This window comes from Hetaerina americana, unplaced genomic scaffold (assembly GCF_022747635.1).
Source record: "Hetaerina americana unplaced genomic scaffold, ioHetAmer1.1.p SCAF_4, whole genome shotgun sequence".
Lineage (NCBI taxonomy): Eukaryota > Metazoa > Arthropoda > Insecta > Odonata > Calopterygidae > Hetaerina > Hetaerina americana.
In genome coordinates, this window is record NW_027286985.1 from 79,068,146 (window position 1) to 79,089,853 (window position 21,708).

The 21,708-nt window shown below is 37.9% G+C and overlaps 1 protein-coding gene across 2 annotated transcripts in view; it reads right to left on the reverse strand.

Moving 5' to 3' along the window:
* The window catches only part of tn (tripartite motif containing protein thin), an 84,770-nt gene that overhangs the window by 8,294 nt on the left and 54,768 nt on the right, over positions 1-21,708 (reverse strand). For both annotated transcript variants that reach the window (XM_071589696.1, XM_071589697.1), the window contains 4 exons: positions 19,115-19,430; positions 16,687-18,327; positions 14,257-16,403; positions 6,645-6,868 (listed from right to left, as the gene is read on the reverse strand). In XM_071589696.1, coding sequence (XP_071445797.1) covers positions 6,655-6,868; positions 14,257-16,403; positions 16,687-18,327; positions 19,115-19,249 — 4,137 coding nt within the window. In that variant the 5' untranslated portion in view covers positions 19,250-19,430 and the 3' untranslated portion in view covers positions 6,645-6,654. The remainder of the gene's footprint in view (positions 1-6,644; positions 6,869-14,256; positions 16,404-16,686; positions 18,328-19,114; positions 19,431-21,708) is intronic.

Consider the following 21,708-nt stretch of genomic DNA (forward strand, 5'->3'; position numbering starts at 1 on the left):
TCCCCTCAACTAATATTTAGAGGGTATTAAAAAATGAATAAAAATCAACACAGGCATTCTAAGAAAAGGAAGCAGAGTTAATTATTGAAGTGGATTTCAATAACTTCGGTAGGAAACTAACAAAAACACTGGTCATAGCCAACCATGACAAGTCTAATTGACGAGAGAAAATAATACACCGCAGGAAAAATAAATAGAACTAGATTGTAACGTGGGTCCGCTGAACGATTACACGGTTTGAGAGTTTTATGGTCATAATAGAACCTCTTGAAGAGAGGCTAATTCTATTTCTCAGAATCACGCAAATATAGAGAAATTTTGCATAACAGAATAAGTTCAAAATTAAAGAATCTTTTATTTTAATTTATGCATTTTTTCGCGATCAAAGATAAAGAAAAAAACCGGACTAATGCCGACAATCATCGTTACTAGTTGACGAAGTTGGTCGTCTTAACTGGTAGCACTGAACACCCAAAATTGATTGTTAATAAAAAATTAAATTTATACCTCAAAGGAATCAATTACACCCAACGATGATCCTCTGTGATATGTAGTAAGCAGAGACCATTTATAAAATATAAGGTCAAAACAAAACTTTGTCTTTGAGCTTAAACGTTTCTCTAAATTTGTTTTATTTCATTTTATTTAAAATCGGGGAAATTTCTTCATAACCACTCTTAATCTTTTTATAAAAGGTAATTCATCAAATCTACCGTCTTGGACGGTCCCCAACGAACGGTATTTAATACCCACTGCGCTTCTCGTGGATATACCCTTTGTTTTCCTTAAATTACTCTTTAGAAAGTTCTTCATGCATTCTGCCTGCCTTCATGCCGTCCAAAAAGCCTATTTTTTCCATTCTCTTCCCTTTTAAATTCACATTCTCTATACCATTGCCAACACTTATCAACCCAATATTTTTCCATATTTCACCTCTTCTTAGAATTTCACCCGACCACTTTCTCTATCATCCAGTCATATTTCAAACTTCATCAGTGTTCTCTCTGAACTGACAATTTTCTTAAATCTTCCATTAATCAACATCTCAAAAAACTTCAATGCTCATTCTTTTGGCTCGATGACCGTATTTCGGATCTATTCAGGATCTGTCCTTTCCTTATCGCTGAAAATGCTTCATTGACCAATGAAATAGTTCTCAAAATGTCTCTAGCTCTTCCCTCAAAAATACAGCCAAACTAAATGAACTGTAGCAGCTTTAGCTTTTTTCCTAGCGCTTAAATTACCATTACCACTACATTTGGAGTATGTAAAACGTGAGATCAATATGGGTAAAACTGGAAATTATTTCGAGACCTCACTACATTGCACTGCACTGATGAAATTCACACTGAACTAAGCATCTCATGAAATAGGGCATGGCTGCGACTTCCAACGAAAAATATATCTTGTTGAAAACCCGGCACACTCTCGATGTACTTAAGAATTATGAAGTGGGAGATAACACAACAGAAGAAAAACTATAGAACCACAAGAAAAACATTGACTTTGAATGGAATTCCCCATTCTTTACCCCACATTTATATCCACCATCCCAGCGTCATACCTCAAGACTGCTCCTCCGCCACAAAACTTTCCCGCTTATCAGGGTACGACGAGCTTCTTACGGGAGATAAGACACTTTCTTCCCTCTTCCTTCCCCTTCTCTAGTCCTCCCCATAATTTCACACACATATACACTTACACGTGTGTGTATATATTTAGGTATGCATGTGTGTGTGTACATATACAATGATACATGCAAACAACAGGCTCTCATACTTTAGTATACCCTAAACTATAGACAATTTTAAATGGGCAACTATACTGCTCTCTCATTGAGATCATTTTCCGAAGCTAGAAAAACATTCAAACGGGAATTACATACATGGAACATTTCCCTCTCTCACCATTGTGTACATCTGAAGAGAGAGGGTCTTGTTTTGATGTCCATAGGATTAATGTTTATCTAATTAAAGATTTAGGGAAGGCTATTAGTTGCTTAGTTGATAGTTTAGCTGCGGACTGAGGACACGGAATCCAATTTCGGTGGCTTCGCAACCCTAAGTAAGTAATTTTTCGGGTACCGAAACTTCCTGGGAAACTTTAGGCGGCAAATTCAAAGGAACTACCCGTCTAACCAGCGTGGATTTCGCACACTATTATAATTATTTCGCATACTTTTTATAATAAGAAGTCTTGCACCTCAAAATAGCCATTTACTGCCGACATCACTTCTTCAGGGTTGGAAGATCTTTGACCATCGATATATTATTTCAAGTTTGCGAAAAGAAATTAATCCGTGGGGGCTGAATCTGGTAAATAGGGTGCATGAGGTAGCAATTCAAACTTTAAATCATGAGTATTAGCCATTGCGCTTACGGATTTGTGAGCTAGTGCATTGTCTTGATGAAACAAAAATTTCATCTAAGTGAAATGCGGCCGCGTTTGCTTGATTTCTTCGCTCAAACGTTTCTATAAGTTTGCAGAGTACTCGCCGTTGATAGTTTTTCCTTTTTAAGATAGTCAATGAAAATTATCTCCCGCGTATCCCAAAAAACCGATGCCATGACCTTGGCTGCAGATGAAATGGTCTTCGCCTTCTTAGGTGGTGGTTCTCCCTTTGAATCCATTGTTTTGATTGCTCTCTTGATTGGGTGTGAAGTAAGGGATCCAATGTTTCATCCATGGGCGCAAAAATTCTGCTTTGTTGCTGAGAGCACTGGTTTGCTCGAGTGTGAGCAAACGCGGCACCCATCTTGCACACAGCTTTCTCATGTCCAAATTTTCAGTAAATATGCGATGTACCACACGTTTTGAAATGCCTACTATGTCTGATAGCTCGCGCACTTTCAGCCGACGATCATTCAGCATCACTTTCTGGATTTTCTTCACCGTTTCTGGAGTCGTAACCTCATTTGGTCGACCAATGCGATGCTCATCTTGACAGTTCGTACGGCCTCGTTTAAACTCTGCTACCCAATATTTTACTGTTGTGAACAAAGAAGAAGACTCACCCAGCGTAGAATTCAGTTCAGCTTTTATAATGGTTGGGCTGAGGCCTTTCAAATTAAAGTATTGTATCATATAACGATGACCAATTTTCTCCATTTTCACAAATTCACTGAAAAAGTTCACTATTCATGGCTGCCAAACAAATATTAAACCAAGTATCGTCTTCAAACTTGAAACATATGCTTTATAGATTGCCTAATTTCTAATACAGTGATATTTTCAAACAAGAACCGCCATCTCTAGGTCAGACTGGGTACTTCTGGGCCTTCCCATGGGCCTTCCCTGGGTCACGTCATCGCCCAGTTGAAAAAACATGCATGTATTTACAATTCCCGACGCGAATGCAATTTTTTTCCCTGAACCTTAGACACTCAATTGCATCTCGTGTTCCCTTACCTGTTCCAAATTGGAACTTGTGTACCATTATATTAAATTTTTCTTTTCATTTTTCGAAGTAAACTTTTTCACAGCTTTTGCAAAACGTCAGATAGAACTGATGGTCCAATACATTTTACATTCTTTTACGTTCGACTTCTTTCGTAAGGTTGTAAAAATGGTCTTGTGTTAACATTCATGGCTAATGTGTGAGGCATATATTCAATCGACTAGAATGGTTCATAGATGTATATGTTGCATAAAATCTCAATGTTTTCAAATCCTCAGTTGGTGCTCGAAAATAGCCCAATGCTTTTTTTCCCTCAGATCTTGAATCATCTTCTCCACTGCATATCTTAATATTTTTGGTCCTTTATCCTTAAACACTTGCATCTACCTTCCAGCACCAGCCTTGTATGACCAATAACAACTTCCACGTGAGCCATCCATTCTTTCTTGTTTTCTTCCATGCTCGACGTGATCTTTCCATCTTCATTGAACATTCCATGTTTTATTACTATCCTTGGAACTCTTCTTGTCAGAGTCTTTACTGTTCTATACATTTCTACTAATTTTATTTTTCCCAATTTTTCTCTCTCCTCACATTATTATTTAATCCTGCTCCCTTTGGCTGGATCTGTCCACCTCCAAAATTCGTTTTTGTGTTTTCCGTACTCTCTTTTCCGCTAAGCCATGTTATGCATTCGTCCATTTTATCTTACACACTCGTTGACCTACTCTGTCACCTCCTCAACTTCTCCCTCTAAAGACTTCAGAAATATATTTCGAAAGACATTACGTCCATTCATCCATTATATCGATAGTCATCCTTAAATTTTCAAATTTATCCGCATCATTTATAATTCACATTTTTTGAGAAATTTAATTCTTCGCCTATTCAAAATTCTATTTTCTTGGCTACCTCGTTTTTCAACATGCTTAAATCTTCTTCGTACATCTGCCCGAAGTAAGTATTGGTTTAAGTCAGCGGCTCTGCTTACGTCCTATGTTGTGAAACACAGGTGAAACGACTCCGAAGGGCAAAATATATATTTAAATCTAAATATCAGGATAGGAACCCGGTGGAAAAGAATGGTTTTGATAATAACGAAAGGAGTCCAGTGTGTTCCAATTTTTTCACTAAGAATGTTGGAAGTCCTACGCTAGGCATAGGAAGGAAAATAATATGCGAGAGTTGACATGAATGATGGAAATTTAGTCTCGATTATCTGTTTCCTATATCCGCAATGGGGTTTGTCATACTTTAAAGGTATGCTTCTACGAGTGAGCTGATGACTTCGAAATTAATTGCACAATAAAGCAAAATACGATCATTATCTATTTAACCTCGCAACATTCGGATTAGCTAATGAACTTACTACTCATAGAGCTAACTTTAACGTGAAAGCAGTGCTCTGCCGTGTAAGGGCACGTTTTTGGTTGGCTTTACACGTTGCTGCACTCTTTGAGTCCTAACTGCCATTACTCAAAGTATCCTTAAATTCCATTGTTAATATTAAAATACTCATCCCCCATACTTCCTGCCTTTACTCCATCCAAAATGCCTATTCTTTTCCTATTCTTCAGGGCTAAACGGGTTCAAGATTAAATTACACCATTTCTCTCAGAAAGGGAAGTAGTCCTTTTCCAATGGTATTTGTATTGATTTCATAAATAAATAATGACTAAAAGAACTCATTCATGCTGTAAATTTATTTTTGGGTACTCCGAGGGAAACTTGCTTTTCCTAAGTTTTTGAAGGCTGTGAGCAATTAACTGTTAGCGTTTTGGTTTAATCAAGGTGAAATCTGCGTGGTTATTTACTGGATGCTTTGAAGCAAACACAGCGAAGTGAAATATTTGAAATAAAAAATGGCGCAATGAAACCCGCGGATGTGCATTCAAATAAACTTATCGGTCCTCATTAGCCGTGGATTAACGGGGCGCTGCTAATGAGCATGGAAGCCAAAAGCGATATTTAAAAGAAGATTAATATTTTATTGAAACTTTTCAGCCAACTCTGGCCTTCTGATTTATCAGTAATATTATTTATGTATTTGAGGTCTACTAATCAAGCATTTCCATAAATCATTGGTCGATTTGATAGGTTGAACACTGCTCAAAAGATATTCAATAAGGATTGCTTACATCCTATTGAAAGAAGCAGTCAATGATTAGAAAGTAAAGCTTTTATAGAGTTGATACCCAGTAAAATGGCTCAAGCTATGGGAAATTGCCTGGACCTTTCATTAGTAGTTTCTTTATTAGAAAGTTTATTTAGTTGCTCAGATGAGGGCGGAAAGACGAAGAGAGCTTTGCATTACTAAATCCTCTTGAAAAACCTTTGGTTCCTGCAACAAAATACATTTTTATCCATCTCCGTTGGACAAAGATTATAAAACAGAATTAATATAACTAAATAAACTAAGCAGAATTATAATCGCCAGGTCTAAAAAATGTACTGCCGAACTTATCGGTGCATTACGTTTTTCATTCACCTAGACGGGGTATAATAAAATAAATACAAACTGACATCTCTTAAGTAGGTAATTAGGTCTTGTAAACGGAATAAGTTATAAGCAAATTTTAGCTGTTATTTATGCTCCATTTAATATCATTAATTTTTTATGTTATTATTAGGTAATCTACCGTCTAAGGTAGGTTTTTGGATGGGCACAACTACCAAATAAATATTTTGCGACTCCTAACGAAACAAAATCCAGCAACCTACTCAAGTCCCTCTTCATCTCCGAGTAGCTCCTTCCTCCCTTCATCCCGTCCAACATAATATTGTATATAATACCATATTTATTTTAAGAATAATATTTACTTGTAGTGAAAGAAGTTAGAATACATTTAATATACATTTATAACAATTTTCAAGTGAATTTTAAGTAAATAATCTAGTATGAGTACATACAATTGTATGGAACCATACAAAACTTGATAACTTTATTTTACCTCATTCATGAATGACGCCCATCTTTCAGATCATTTTATGAGTTAATATTGGTGTAATGTTCCATTAGTATTAGTTAGTAGTTCCATTTCATATTAGAGTAAACACGTTATTAACCGGACCTGTTCCTTCTTTTAGACACAGAATGAAATTCCACGATGTGAGTGCAATTGACTTGTCTCGCCGGCTTTTATGTATCATGTCTTACCCTGGTGACAGAATGTCTACCCACTGAGACATGAAAAAGAGAAATGGATGGGAAGAATGGGAAATGGATGGGATAAGCTGTCATACTGACCTTGGCCGCTTCAGAAAACCTGGACGCGATGGTTCTCCCTGTCGCAGACGAGAATATTCCCGTTGGGCATGACTGCTACGCCTTCCAGTCCCTTGAACTCCCCGTCCCCTGAACCCCAGCAGCCGAACGCTCGCAGGAAGGCACCGTCCGGATGGAATATCTGGATTCGGTTGTTGCCGGAGTCTCCGACGAAGATGTACCCCTGGTCGTCTACCGCCACTCCCCTGCGCAACATCAATTGGTTGTTAGGTTGATGCCTCGTTGACATACTCACAGAATCGCAAGAGTATATTCATCCACGGCAAATATAGATAACAAAATTACCATATAAAAGTATTTGAGCATTAATATCGCCATGGAGAGTCATGAAAAGCGGGTGAAGTGAGTGGGTCATCGGACTTGGTTGTTCCTGATGCCCAGAAAAGATTAAGTCATTTAAATCATTACTCATATAAAATCTTCCTGCAAATGTCTCAATATTTGTTGAAAACCTCTTGGAACATGCTTTTAAATAGGTTGCAATTTCCCATTTTATAAATGTGAACTGATTTGATTTTTTAAATTTAAAAGAGAGTTGTTCGAATGAAGAAAAATAGCTTTAAATTAAAAGCAATGAATAATGGTTGCTGATTTAATATGAATTGTAAATGTGCTGATGAAAACAACCAGTACATCTTCATATGCAGAAATATTTTATTATAACACGAATTATAGATTACTGTGCTTACATTTTTACATTCGAAGCATTTAAACTAGCTAGAGTAGGTAACAGAGCAATCAATTTCACATACAAGAGCAGTTTGTTAGTTCTATGCTATGAATTTTCTATAGCAAGTGTACATTCATCAGGCATCAGAAAAACTAATCTATGAGTAACGGATACAAGCGAAAGACAGCGATCCGAGAATTAAAGTGGTTATTATGAAAATGAATATTTGTTGGTTCGTAATGTAAGCTGTGTGCCATGCTAAAATGACACTAATCTAACGATACGATTTTAAGTCCAGAGTGGGATTAAAGAATCACCATTATCACTATGGACGATACTTGGGTAAATTAAGCACATTGAAGAGCGCAAACTTCAGAATATATATTATCAATGTATTTAGCAGCTATTTAACAGAGTAGCTAAAGATTCTTCTTTCCTTAAAGATCTTTCTGCTTCAATTCATATATATATAGGAATTCTATTCCAGACAAGCGACAGGAGATTTTTTCAGGAGGACTGTTCGCAGCATCCAGAGACACCAAGGAAAAGTACGTCTTTACTTATGGCAATACGAGAAACATGTGCATGTGAAATAGAAACGAACACGTGTGTCATGACTAAGAAGTAAAATATTTCAGATTTTCTTTCAGCTGCTATCATGTAAATATCTATCTATTTCCCGTTTTTGAAGGATTTTACTGGAATGTTTTTAGAGATTTGGGAGTTACGGAAGGGAACAATTTTATTGCTGCATTTCTACCGAAGCCGATGTTCATTTATGGGCAAATATGATTGGCCTTTCACCTAGTTACATAGAAAACATTTATCTGAAAAGTTTAATATAATATTGAACTTACAATTAAGATAATATTGAATTAACAAGTTAGAATATCACAATCGGAGCTGAAAACTTTCGAGGTAAAAAATTAATCATCATTACTCAAAAGTTATCCTCCAAACCTAAATCAAAACCATACCATACCAAACAGTCTGACAAGGATTGAGCAATTTTTAATTTAAAAAATGGCATCGACTTGTTTTTGTTAATATGAATAAATCGTACTAAAATTTTAAATGGTCACAGTATACATTCATATTTGTGGACAAAGTTTCACCTGCATCACACTCTGCATCATCACTAACTTTTCCTACTCATAAATAATTCTTGAGTCTTTTTTGATGCATATGGGTCCCAGTGAATTTGCTAGCTGTTCTGACTGTCGGCATTTTTGGCACCTAGTTTATATTTTTGGATTATGATGTATTTGGACCAGGTATTCCCCGTCAGCAGCCTTCCTGACTGTTAGGCTTCTCTGAATGATCTTCATCAAATCACTGCGCAAAGGACACAACCACCAATATCCGCTTAAATAAGCGACCCCAAGACACCGACTTCTACAGATATGCAGCGATTGAATTATTTCTTTTGAGAAATACTCTTGAAGAGACTGGATCTAAACCAATTTGTGTAATGTATTCTTGAGCTTAGAATAGCTCATTTTCCTAGCATTGAATTCCTAAAATCAACCGGAGCAAACATTATTAATGATTTTAGCGTTGTAAAAACCTTAGAGGTTTTTACTTTGACACTAATTACAGCAAAATTTTACGATATGGCTAAGTTGCATATTGCTAGGGATTCTTAAATAGAGTAGATAACCAAGAAAAATGATGAGAACGGATTAGAATTATTTTTACTGTAATCTACTGGCCCATATCAAATATTACAAGCATACTAAACTGGTATGAATGCCTTAATTAAAATACTTTAACTCCTATTCAACTGACATTTTACTTACCCATCCGGCCGGAGTTCATAGCTTTCAGTTTTTCGTTTATGGTACGAAGGGTAGTGGAAGTTTTTGGTCGTAATTAGCAAAAGGATCATCTATGCTAAGCAGCGTGCTCTGATTAAATCACTGAAATTATTTGCAGGATCATGACCACACTCAAACCCACTCTGAAGACCAAGCGATAAAAGCGTTGGGGGCAAAATTCATCAGAAACACACTTGTATGACTGTGAGGAATCACGACGTAAATAGGAATCAATTTGAGAGGAGCAAGAAATCAACCCACAAAGGGATAGCTTAATCTTGAAAAAGCATTGTTATAGTTATGCCACTAAGAAGAGCTATTTGGAGGATGTTAAGGAAACTTTATTTGAAGGGGTGATAGACGAATACTAGGGAGAATAACGCCATACGTTGGTATTTTGTTTCACTGTTGCAGATGGCTGTTTATCCTAGCATTGAAAAGATATTTTTCATTTTGATGCGATGCATTGTGTGGACAGAAAGGCCACATCAATACAGAAATGAGAAATAAGTAAAAATGACGAGCAAAATATTAGATTATCGAAAATTCACTTTCTTGTTGGAATGCATTGAATTCTAATTGACAAAAACGGATGCCACAAAATAAATAATGGTAGGGTTATTTACTATAGGCAATAAAGCCGTAATTTGGCTCCCATGTACTAAATTTCATACTCGAGCGTTTTTACGGAAAGTCAATTTGACTTATTTTTTAGCATTTCACTGGAACCAAAGGACATTTGTTTCATAACCTTATCATTGTTTAGTTATTCTTGTTTAAGTGGCCCGTACACTTGAAGAAATGCCCAAGAAAAGAATTTACTTCACAAAGGGTGACGAATTCATGGGATAGATTATATTTGTACTCTTAATAATATGCACATGGTTCGTGGGTGCATACCGGAATTATCATTTGAATAGATTGAAATAGTTAAACCTAAATTCTCTTTTAAATGGCTTACCTAGTAATGTTCGTTATATTAATTATTAATGAAAATTGTTTCTAAATGCAAATATTTGATTACCCAACTTTTTTTTATTTTTCTTCCGAAGGATTAATAATGTGTTATGAAGTGAGTACCTAAAGTGCAAGATGGTATTGCCCTTTCGTAGGCACACCTGTTTTAGTCATAAACATTAGAGAAATGATGCGTCCATAGTCTTTATAACTCATTAAAGAGATGATTTTTTAGAGATAAATCTGTATTGATGCCACATATAACATATTTTGTGGTTAGTTTCGTTACTAGCTAAAAGATAGCATTGATATTTCTATGGACTTCAAATGTAACAAGAAAGCGCTCATGGGTATTTGATATCGTATGATGCTCCACTATATTTCGTTATGGTGCACTTAGAAGCTATTTCCAGCAAATCTCTAGAGCCCCCTTGTAGAATCAGGAATGAACATATTAAGTGCTTTTAAACTCTACCAAGTTTCTTTCACTGACAATTCCAAGAGGGTTTTTATCTTACAGCCCCATCCTTTCCGAGTTTGAAATTGCCGGACATTTCCTATTAGGTAAGTCAAATCCTATTCCACGCCATTCTTTCGATATGAGTTTTCAAGGATGACGTTCGAATCGTGCGGGAATTGGGTCAGATCCTTTGCAAGCCCATGGCAGTCCCGTAACCTTCTTGTTCTGCTGGATACACACTCGAATCCTCGAGGAAAGGTCTTCTTGTTCATATCTTACAAATTTTCTCATGAAAGCGCTCCATCTCCTTTACTTTCTGAGAACATGATTTCTTTTCTTCATATGGATCTCTTAACCTAAGGTTCTGTTTTATATCAACGTCGGAATGCAGAATTTTATACAAAGAAACCTATACTACCTCTTGCCTCAATTCATTTTTATTGTTATAACAATCGTAAATGGACGCTACGGTCGCTTGAATGGCAAAATTTTGGTGGCCCAGCTACCTAAGATTGTATAACGTTATATATGTAACGGTGGCCTATTCGTTTTTTCTTTCAACCACAGCTTGAACTTGTAACTTGCATATATGATAAACAAACTAAAATGGGGTTAGATGAAAATGTAACTCAATTTTCCATTCACAGGTACTGGATTTTTATGGAATTTTACGGCATTTATGGGTTTCAAGGATTTTTTTTAGTTTATTCGCACGTTGGAGACACTCTTCTGTGTAACTGAGTTGAATTAATACATGGAAGTGAATTGAAGCAGTTATGTGAGAAATTCCCGATATGAAAAGGATTTAATGTGTCTTCAACAGAAAAATTTATGAAGGTACATAAGACTAACAACATGAATACTGTTTGTTTTTACCTAAACTCCAAACTTCTTTGTATTTTAAAAGGGTGAATTTTATTTTTTAAAAGTACATTTGGCTTCTCCTGGAGACAGCGTATATACGTAGAATCAGCGATCGCGGGGAAGTTTCTTGAGTTTTGGAGCTGAGGAATTTTCCTTGCTTATTTTTAAGTATAAGTATTACTGGTTTGAAACGGTTATCTCCACGGCTACTGACATTAATGTTTCGTTTGTCTCTCACTAATGTAAAGCTGTTCTCCGTCTCTCGTCTTTATTTACATTTTATATTTTTCCATTTAATTTCGAAACACATTAAATTTTATAAATTTACCTTATACTTTAACTGTTACTATTATTTTCGCTGTTCATATTTATATTCCATTAGCAGTTAAGCAAAGTAATCTTCCTTCATCTGTTATTACAGAAAACACCTTGTTTGAGTGACTCCATTTATCGAAATAAAAAGACTAAACTCATAAAATAAGTGTTTATACAACGAATGATAACTACCTTGGCATTTAATACTCAAATACATTATAACTGACTTATATTTCACTGCAAGAAAAATACAAAATCATATCTAATTTACATTCAAATGGAAAATATGTCGATTCATTTTCTTTACACAATATGATTGAAGCTAAATAGCCCCCATTCTGAGGAAGATAAACGCATGAGCCCTTAAATTTCCTTCTTCGAGCCTTTATAACAGTGATAAAAATTGACCTCGATACGTTTAGAATCCGCCCATTTTTAGCAATAAAATCTATGAATTCAAATGCAATTATTTTTCTTATTTGTAATGTCTTCAATGTTGCATAAATATCCGATGGTGGTTTTACTTTACAAATCAGAAGGACAACTGTTAACTGCTGAATACACCACAGCCATGTCACCACGCAAAAATGCTTTGGAATTGTTCAATGATCACCACAGAAATGATATTTGAAAAAATTTCTAATTACCTAATTGATAATTCAAGTTGAGACTTCATTAGTTTAGATAAAAAGTCATATCGCAAAAACCTCAGCCTTTCTGGGAAAGCACTCGGTTATATTTGCAGGGCAATATACTTAATTCTGTGATATGAGGGGAAAACCAAACCTAATCCTTTTAATTTTTGGGAAGTTGTTCAGGTGTGCGATTAATAGAGGTGTAAAAAAGGATGATGTTCCCAGTGTGGGAATGGTGGTGGTTGGTCAGGGGAGCAAGTCTCGCTGCAGTGAGGAACTTCAACAACCGTTCTTACCTCATAGTCACCGCCAAACTGGCCAAGTGTTTCCAATAGGGAGTCTGTCAGGGAGAAGGAGGGAGTGGCGACTGCAGGCAAGGAATGCGTCCTTTGTCTGCAACAGATCCGGTAAGGTGACAAAGGGAACCAAATTTTACTCATTCCACCCTCCAGTCACAATCTCTTTCCCTTGATTTCGATCCAATTTGAGTGTTAGACTAACGACACTACTTTCTTTTGTTTTCCTTTGCGGGTTCCTGGTAGCTGAACACAATTCAACTGTTTTAGAACTCGATTCTCAGAGTCGCTTCACGATTCATTCTAAGAAGTCAATTTCTGCTTCATAAATACGGATCGCATCATTGTTAGAAGCTGAAATTAGGCTTATATGCATAAAATCAACTTTATTTCTCATTACTTGGACTGCATGGAGTGATATTTAACTTATAATGGATCTCCTCTTCTTACGCGCCCAAAATTTGTCATGAACAAGATACCTCTTCAAAACTGAAGCCTAATCTCTACTCTCAAGGTATTATTTGTATATTTTCTTCAATATGATGTAGATGAATTATGAAAAATGATTTTTAGTATGATTATTTTGCATTCGATATTATTTCAATAATTTTCATAGATTGATGCAAAATATACATTTTTACTACTCTGTTAGTATTTTATAATGGGCAGTCTATTATTCTTTTCGAAAATGCATTAGATCTTCAATTTAAATATTTTCTGTACATAAAATACATTCCAATAATTTGTTAAAAAATTATCATTCCTCTCTGGTAGGCTATTCCTTAATATTTTTTTGTCATGCTCAGCGTCATTTAGTTATCTCTTTTTTAAGTCAAATATGTAGTTACTGAGACATAGTACTTATACCATACAACCATACAGTGCAAACTACATTGTGAAAATTCATATCAGACGCTTAAGTTACTATTGCTAATATAGTAAAATGTATTCTAATTGAAAATATATCTACAACGTTAATAAAATATGTTAACATGCATCTAGGATATGACTGTGAAATGACTCACCATTGACTTTAATTTCCAAAGAATTACAATAATGAAATATTAACGTAAGCAATTAAGTGAGTGGTAATAATAATATAATTCCCTATTTTATAAATAGCTATCTACGACACGTCTACCAATATGCATGACTACAGGTCTACGTTCACTGCACAGTAATAATTATTTTCTTCGTTAGTATTGACTCATAAATATTTTAATCATCTTTTTTTGATATTTATAATTTTCTACTTAGCCAACTAAAACTACTTTCATTTATTCGCACACCAATTTTTATAAAAAAATTTAAAACCCTGGTCGTTTTGAAGCAAAGATATAAAAATCACTTTTTGGAAAAAAAGATTCTTTAAGAAAAAAACGAATGGTCGAAATGTTAACCACATGAAAAAATACGGATCGACCACGACATAAAATTTTGATACTGGTATCTAACTAAAAATTTTGACAGATGAAACATGAAAATGATATTAAATATGTGATTAGTCAGACTTAATTAGGTTTTTTTTAACAATGACAAAGTATAAAAATAGCTCTCACCTAGGAAATTTGAATTGTCCTTCTTCTGACCCTTCGCTTCCAAAGGTTGTAAGTACTCTTCCGTTGACATCAAATATCTGGACTCTGTGGTTATTTGAGTCCGATACAATGACCCTGTTGGTACTGCTCACCGCAACGTAGTGGGGATGTTCCAATTGCCCGGGACGGTTACCCATGCTTCCGAACTTACCAACGAAAGTGCCGTCGGATTGGAACACTTGAACTCTGTGGTTTTCCTTGTCACACACATAAATAAAACCAAGTGCGTCCGTAGTTACGCCCCATGGGTAATTGAACCTCCCATCTGCGGCACCTTGGGAACCAAAAGCCCGAAGAAACCTACCAGAAGGGTCCAGCACTTGTATTCGGTGGTTATAACGATCAGCTATGATAAACTGACCGATTCTGTTGACGGCAACGCCTGCCAAGCAGTCGAATTCTCCTTCGGCACTGCCGTAGCTACCGAATTCCTTGACGAATATACCATTAGCATCAAACACCTGAACTCTGTGGTTGCTGGAATCAGCCACCACAATAGAATTGTCCGGCCCAACGGCGATACCTCTGGGCCATGTAAAACATCCGGGCTCGCTCCCCCGGCTTCCGATCTTAAACAGCTGCCTTCTCTTTTGCAAATATTGGTTTCTAGGGATATTTCCGAAACCGGCTGCTGTAGGGGAAGTGGGGGAGGTAGGCGTGTTTTTTTGGTCGTCATCAGAACTTTCTATGCTTGAATTTCTTAATGGGAGACCAAGGGAAAGGCGCCTTGCCGCCGCGGAAGATGCTGCCGTGCTTGAAGATGATCCTGTTGAACCTCCTAAAGAACTGTCCTTATCTTTGGCCCGGCTGCCGTACTTGTTTTTGAGATATCTCGCCCAGGAGCTTAATGCGGCACCGTCCTTCTCGCCTCCTGCTACGCTATTAGAAGTAGCGTTTCTCTCAGGAGAGTTTTCCCTAGATTTCAAGGCATGTGTGGATCTACTTCGGGATAAATCAGTTCCAGTGCCGTATCTTGAAAGGTATGATGAACCAGGAGTACTACTAGAGCCGACTGTAGACGATTGGGACGATGACACCCTTTCATTGGGTTCTTCGTCCTCGTCCTGGCCGAAGTTGTGAGAGCTTTTGCTTCTGGCCAAGCGCGATCTCCTATCCTTGATGGCTGCTAGACGAGACCTGCCGCTTGGGTATTTGTCATCAACGCTCGTGTTTGTTGAATACCTTGAACTCCCTCCTTCGTCTTCCTCAGGTGACAGAGCGGCTGAACTCTTGCTTTTGTTCAGAAAGCGACTGGTGTACCCTGATCCATATCTGGAAGAAGGTGCTTCTTCTTCTGGAGCAGCCCTAGTTCTGCTGAGGTACTTACTACCAGTAGTAGTATTACTGTCATCCCTGTTGCCATACCTGCTGGCATAGGGACTTGAAGTGTTGGTCCCAGAGGTGGAGGACACATTTGTTTTAGGTTTTCCGTAACTTTGCGTTGTCGGTGATTCTCTTGCGTTTGCACTTCTCGCCAGTAATGGCCCGATATCACTCTTTTCCATTGTTTCTTCATCCTTAGCTTTCGAAGAAGTACTGGACTTCTGGGTTTTTGTCGCCGCGTCATCATCGGAATCTTCGTCGGAATCACTATCATCAGATTCAGAACTGCTTTCAGACTCTTCTTTGGTGGGTTCACTGGCAGCTGGCGTTGATGCCCTAGGAAGGAAACGGCTTTGGAATCGAGAAGGTGCTGTCGTTCCTTCCTTCTTGTCTGATCCCGCTGCATTTGCGCGGGACCTTGGCGTTGAAACACTGCTACTTGTTTCGCTACTCGGTTTTGCGGCGGAAGAACTGTCTTGAGACGCCCGATTTCCAAACTTTTTCTTCCCATCTTCCGTTGCATTTGCGTTCTTGGTCGCGGAAGATGATGCCGAAGACTCTGAAGCGCTACTATCTGTGCTGGCAGATCGGGTCTGGAATCTGTCGGACGCCTTTCCAGAGGTCTTGTCTTCTCCACTAGGGGCTGTAGTGGCTGAGTGCTCTGAGGAGGCCGACGAACGGCGAGATGTTGTCGTCTTGGTCCCTCCCGTGTCCGGCTTCCTCGTCTGCTGGAGGGATGGCACCGAAGATCCGTCCTCCTCCGATTCCTCGCTGCTGGATGCCACCTGCAACATGATTGCTTGACACTTGGAGAAACTTGCTACTTGCTGGGGAAGCAGACTAGCTTATTTATTTCATTAAAAAAACTTCTGCAGTCACAATAGTTTTCATTTTTTGCAACTAATAAACATTGACATTGGGAAAGCAGCGTGCAAGGGATTAAATTTACGAAAGGTTTCTCTAATTGGAAACAGGATTCCTCCAATATCATTCCCCTTCAGGACTATCCCCCATAGGTGGGGTTAGGTAAGGATCAGGAGAGGACGACGGAGGGGAAGCTTCACACACCTCGCTTGCAGAGGATCTCCGTCCAGTAGTTTCGGCTGGAGTGGTCGCCGTCGTGTCCTGCTGGCTGCCCGTCCGCTCTTCAGCCGCGGTGGACGAGGTTCTCCTATGCAGTCCTTGGACTTGAGCTGGCGTATTTTGGTTCGTCTTGGCACCACTGGGGCTTGGATCTGTTGTTTTATTTTGCTTTTTGATCTTAGAAATCTCATCATCCTCGCTGACCTGCCTCTGTGCCTTCTTGGCACCAAAGACCGGAGGTGTTTTCCCCTGGACCTGCTGAGGAGCGGCTGGCTCTTTAGATTTCTTCTTTTCTTTCAGCTCACTCTCTTGAAGGCGTTTCATGACCCTGGGTGAATCATATAATCGGGTGATACCACTCAAGGGCCCTTTGGTTGCGTCCTCAGTGTCAAATACTCTGTCCCGCTCCTTCTTTGCGGCCGCCGCCGCTGCTGCAGCTTCAGCCTCGGAAAAGCGTACGTTCCTTCCAGAGTTGTGTTCGTTGTCGGAATCTTGATCTTGATGCCGCGCGAAACGGGAACGAAAGCGACCTCTCCTTCCCCCTTCTTCCCCGTAGGGTGATTCAAACTCATTGCCGCCATAGTCGCCGCATCCGCCTCCACCACTGCGGCCGTACCGTGAGTCCCCACCGTACCTGTCCCTATTAGCATAACGCTCCCCAAATTTCCTCCCCCCCAGCGGGGACAACCTTCTCCCTGGTTTCTCGTCCTCCTCGTCCTTCCAACCTCCACCTCCTCTCTCCTCTTGACGGAACTGGGAGGCTAACCTGTGGTCGCTCTTGCTCCTCATCAAACCAGGAGCCGCCGGGGGTTGCAGAAGTCCGCCTCCTGGAGCAGTTGCACTTTGACTAACTCCGCTCACACCTGAGAAGGCCGTGGGCATGTGGATATTGAGCTCTCCGTAGGAACCTACATTCAATACCAGTTGGTTTGGATCTACGGACATGATAAATCGGACCCTTCGGCTATAATCCCCGGGCTCATAGTCGAAGTTACGGATGAATTCGACCGTTCGGAGGAATATTTCCTTGGCGTCTACTAATTCCGCGTCGTCCCAATCGACGCAGTCGTCTGCCATATGCTTGTCTGCGAGGTCACAGTTGCTTTGGATGTTGGCCACCTCGAGTTCAAGGTGGTCCCTCAGGGTGGCCAGGTTTCTCTGCTCCGTTGTGAGATACCGCTCCAACTCGCTCCTCAGGAACTCAGTTCTATCCTTCACCGCTTTGGTGAGCCTCCGGTGAACTTCTTCCACTTCCTCTGCCACTGTCGCACAGTTGCTCTGCAGGCCGATGGAATTTCTGTCGACCGCAGACAGTGCATCCTGCAGCCTATGGATGGCGCGGCGGATCTGATTATTAATTCTGGATATTTCTCGGCGGAGGATTTCCATGTGGGCCTCTTTGCACTCTCCGCATATCTTCTTCTCGCAGTGAACGCAAATGGTACAGTAGGCCTTCTCTGAGCAGACGTTGCAGCGTTCCATAATTTGTCCGCTCGTTGGGTCTGGGAGTTCTCCCGTGATTTCGATGTGCAATTCCAGGAACCGCTGTAGAGTTACATTGGTAGGGTATCCTTGGACACCTTGGTATGGAATACGGTGTTCGGCGCGACATTCTGGGCATTTGACCTGTTAATAAAACGGAAAAAAATCAGTCTACCTCTAATAAAACTACGTATTTTCTAAGCAAATTTTAGGCTTTGCAAGAAAATTTCTACATACGTAAAATGTCATGAAACAAACTCCTCGATATTGAATTTTTGATTAGTCATGAACTTTTTACAGGGTATTTTCATCGAAAAATGGAAATATATTAGTTTTGTTAAATAGAAGTTAAAATTATAGGTCATAGTGGGAATTATTTGTGATTTCCGGATTATATTTAAATAACGTAATTGTTTATTAAAATTGAATTTTTAGCAGCAAATTTTGTGCTGAAATTCTTAATAAATGATTTACAAATTTGAAATGAAAAAAATTAATTTTTAAAATATTTAAACAGTTTGCTTGCTAAATTTATTCTTTCAAAGCCTTCTAGCAGTAAAATTAACCAGTAAATCGAACATAGATAGGTTTAAATATTCGTTGCTCAAATACATTTATAGAAAAGTCAAACTTAGTTCCAAATACCCCAATAGATTATAAAAATATTCACAAAAGTAGAAGTGATTTGGTAGTCAATTGGACTTATTTCATATAATAGATAATATAATATTTTAAATTGCGAAAAGAAGTTCAATACTCTTACCAATAATTTAAAAAATATGAAACATTATTATTTTTATCTAATTCATTGTTACTTTATTCATTCAATTACTGTATTTATTATTTTTAATAATGAGCGGTTAAAAATTGCATATCAGAGAATTAAAAACAAAGTCATCGGTCAATTTGAATTTTTTTATGCATGACTCACTTGTCGCCGAACGTAGTCCACTAAACCGTCCATACAAGGTTCCATGCAGAAGGAGTGTTGACATGGTAACAGCTTTGGATTGCGATACCTGTCTAGACAGATCGCACAGGTTAAAAGTTGCTCAAATTGCTCCATGGCGATTAGTTTCTTGTTTCCTCTTTATCTTCAATAAGATCTTCAATGTTTACAAGTGAGATCACCCCTTGGTCTTTGGACGGATTAACCCTTATCACTTTCCCTTGATAGTCTTCTGCCTTGGAATGGGAGTGGGTGAAGGGGTAAGGGAAGGGGAGGGGGAATAGATATAGAGTAAAGGCTGAAAAGATAAGAGAATTAAAGAGGGTTAATTATGCTTTTTAAATAAACCTCCCTAAGAAAGATCATATTTGTGTAAAACTTTTGATGATGGTATTTATGAAATATTTTCGTTGTTCAGGAAAATTAAAGTTAAGGTCTATTTTTGCTGATTAGATTTTATATTATTGAAATCATTTGAACTTGTTAATACATTTAAAACTACAATGATTTACAATGGATAATAAAATAATCCGATCATAATATCAATAGGGAGACACATAAAACATCTCCTTAATTTAATAATTAAAGCTAATACTTGAACAAAATCGCAAAGGTAATTTGCAACATTTATCTTAATGCAAAACTCTTTATACCTACTTTAAAATTTGAGTAGTTATGAAAACAAATTTGAATTTTGGCATGTTTGTTGTGATAATATGAAGAGGAGCACCCGGTCATGACGGCGTATTTCTAAAATTTATAAGATCTCTTAGAAGAATTTTAAATTGATGTAAAAAAGATCCTTTCGATAAAATTTCGAAATACGTCTGTGACGAGAGTTACACATAACGGGATTACTCACGTGAATTCAAGGGGAAATATATTGGGAGTAATCAGAGATAGCACATTCAAATTCATGAAAAACCAATGTTGCCTTTTCAGCTCGGATATAATGCAACTTTACCGAGGCGAAAGGAGAAGCAGTATTTGCTCCGTTAGTCATTTTAGAGTGCATAATAAGGTCAACGTAGCAGCCTGACTGCAGTAAGCTCCTTTTCTTCCCTCGCGGCAATCACCTTCGATTTACCGTTCCGGATTTCGCAAGCTCAAACCCATGTGTCGCGGCATAATGGGGGAATTTTCCACGACCGACGGCCCCGGATCTTCCAGATATAGTGCGTTAAATTTAAACCTCGGCTTTTTCCGCGCTCCCTAACGCAAGATTCTTGCTCCCTGCGCTTTCGCTCGTTCGCCACTCCCAAAAGCGCATCCGAAACCCTTTTTTTACTATCAAGAAGACATTCATTGCTTCGTGAACGAATTTCTGGGGTATTGCGAGTTTTTCAGGGTTTGATTTTCAAACTTGGTAAAAGATTTGTACATAATTTTGCAAATTCAAATGTAGCAATAGTAATATCCTTGAGCCTTATATCCTATGAACCTACATCCCTGCAACTTGAAGTACATATACATCCACAGCTTTGGCAAAAATTTTATAAGTATATAATTTGAATTGCTTTGCATATATTTAATGGTTGAAATTGAATTTAAACGTTTTAATTTTAGTTAAAAGATAATACAAGTCAATTCAATGCACTGACCATGACTTTTACACAGTGTGTCATTATCAAGGACATGATCGTGGTAATTAATTGAACGTAAACAGTTGGCTTATTTTATCCTTTTGTTAGAATGAATATTAAATATTTTCGTAAAGTGAGGCACCCGATAAAATGGAAGCATCACAGTGAGCCTTTCATCTTTGCTGAAACCATTGGTCAAGTCTATTTCCTCTTTAAAGTATTTTATTTTTTTCAAAGCAATTGTGCATCAAAATTCAAAATCAAAAGGTTTCAGGACTGATTTTTGAGTAAAGCAAATTCAATTCGCGAATGACTTATTAAAATAAACGTTTTCCCAAAATTTTACCATTACGACATTACCGAATTTTAATGTTCTATTGCACATATACGCGCCATTAATTATGCATGATGTAGCTAAGAATCACAAGCTTAAGAATTCAGATTGTCACCCTGTTGAAAAAAAACTTCATTCATCAAAGGTGAACAGAACTAATTCCCGACAGAAAACCTCTTACATTTAAAGCTGATAACACTGTCTGCTAAGAGCTTCGTGTGCACAGCGTTATCTCACCGAAAGAGATCGCTTTTAAGAGAATCAGCTTATTTTTTCAGACATTGTTGTCACATTGAATTTTCCTTGTGGTTTGCTGCACTTATCCTACCTTTTCATTAACAAAATCCAATTAAAGGTGAAACAGAGCTTTTAGGCTGTTTGGAATTAAAACGGTAGGCATTTTGCAAGCGATTAGGCGGAGATTCTAATGGCCTCACGTTTTCTCATAATTTTTCAGATATATTTTTTCTTATTTACTCATGATCTTTATTTAATATCCCCAATTTTTTTCTTTTTCAGCTTTCTATAACGTACCGTCCACCATAAAAAAATGCATACATAGCACATGCACACGTTAATTAGCCCTTAGAACTCCAGCACTAATACTAAGTCTCAGACATATATTATTCAACCTTCGAATTTTGCCAACGGTGCAGTAT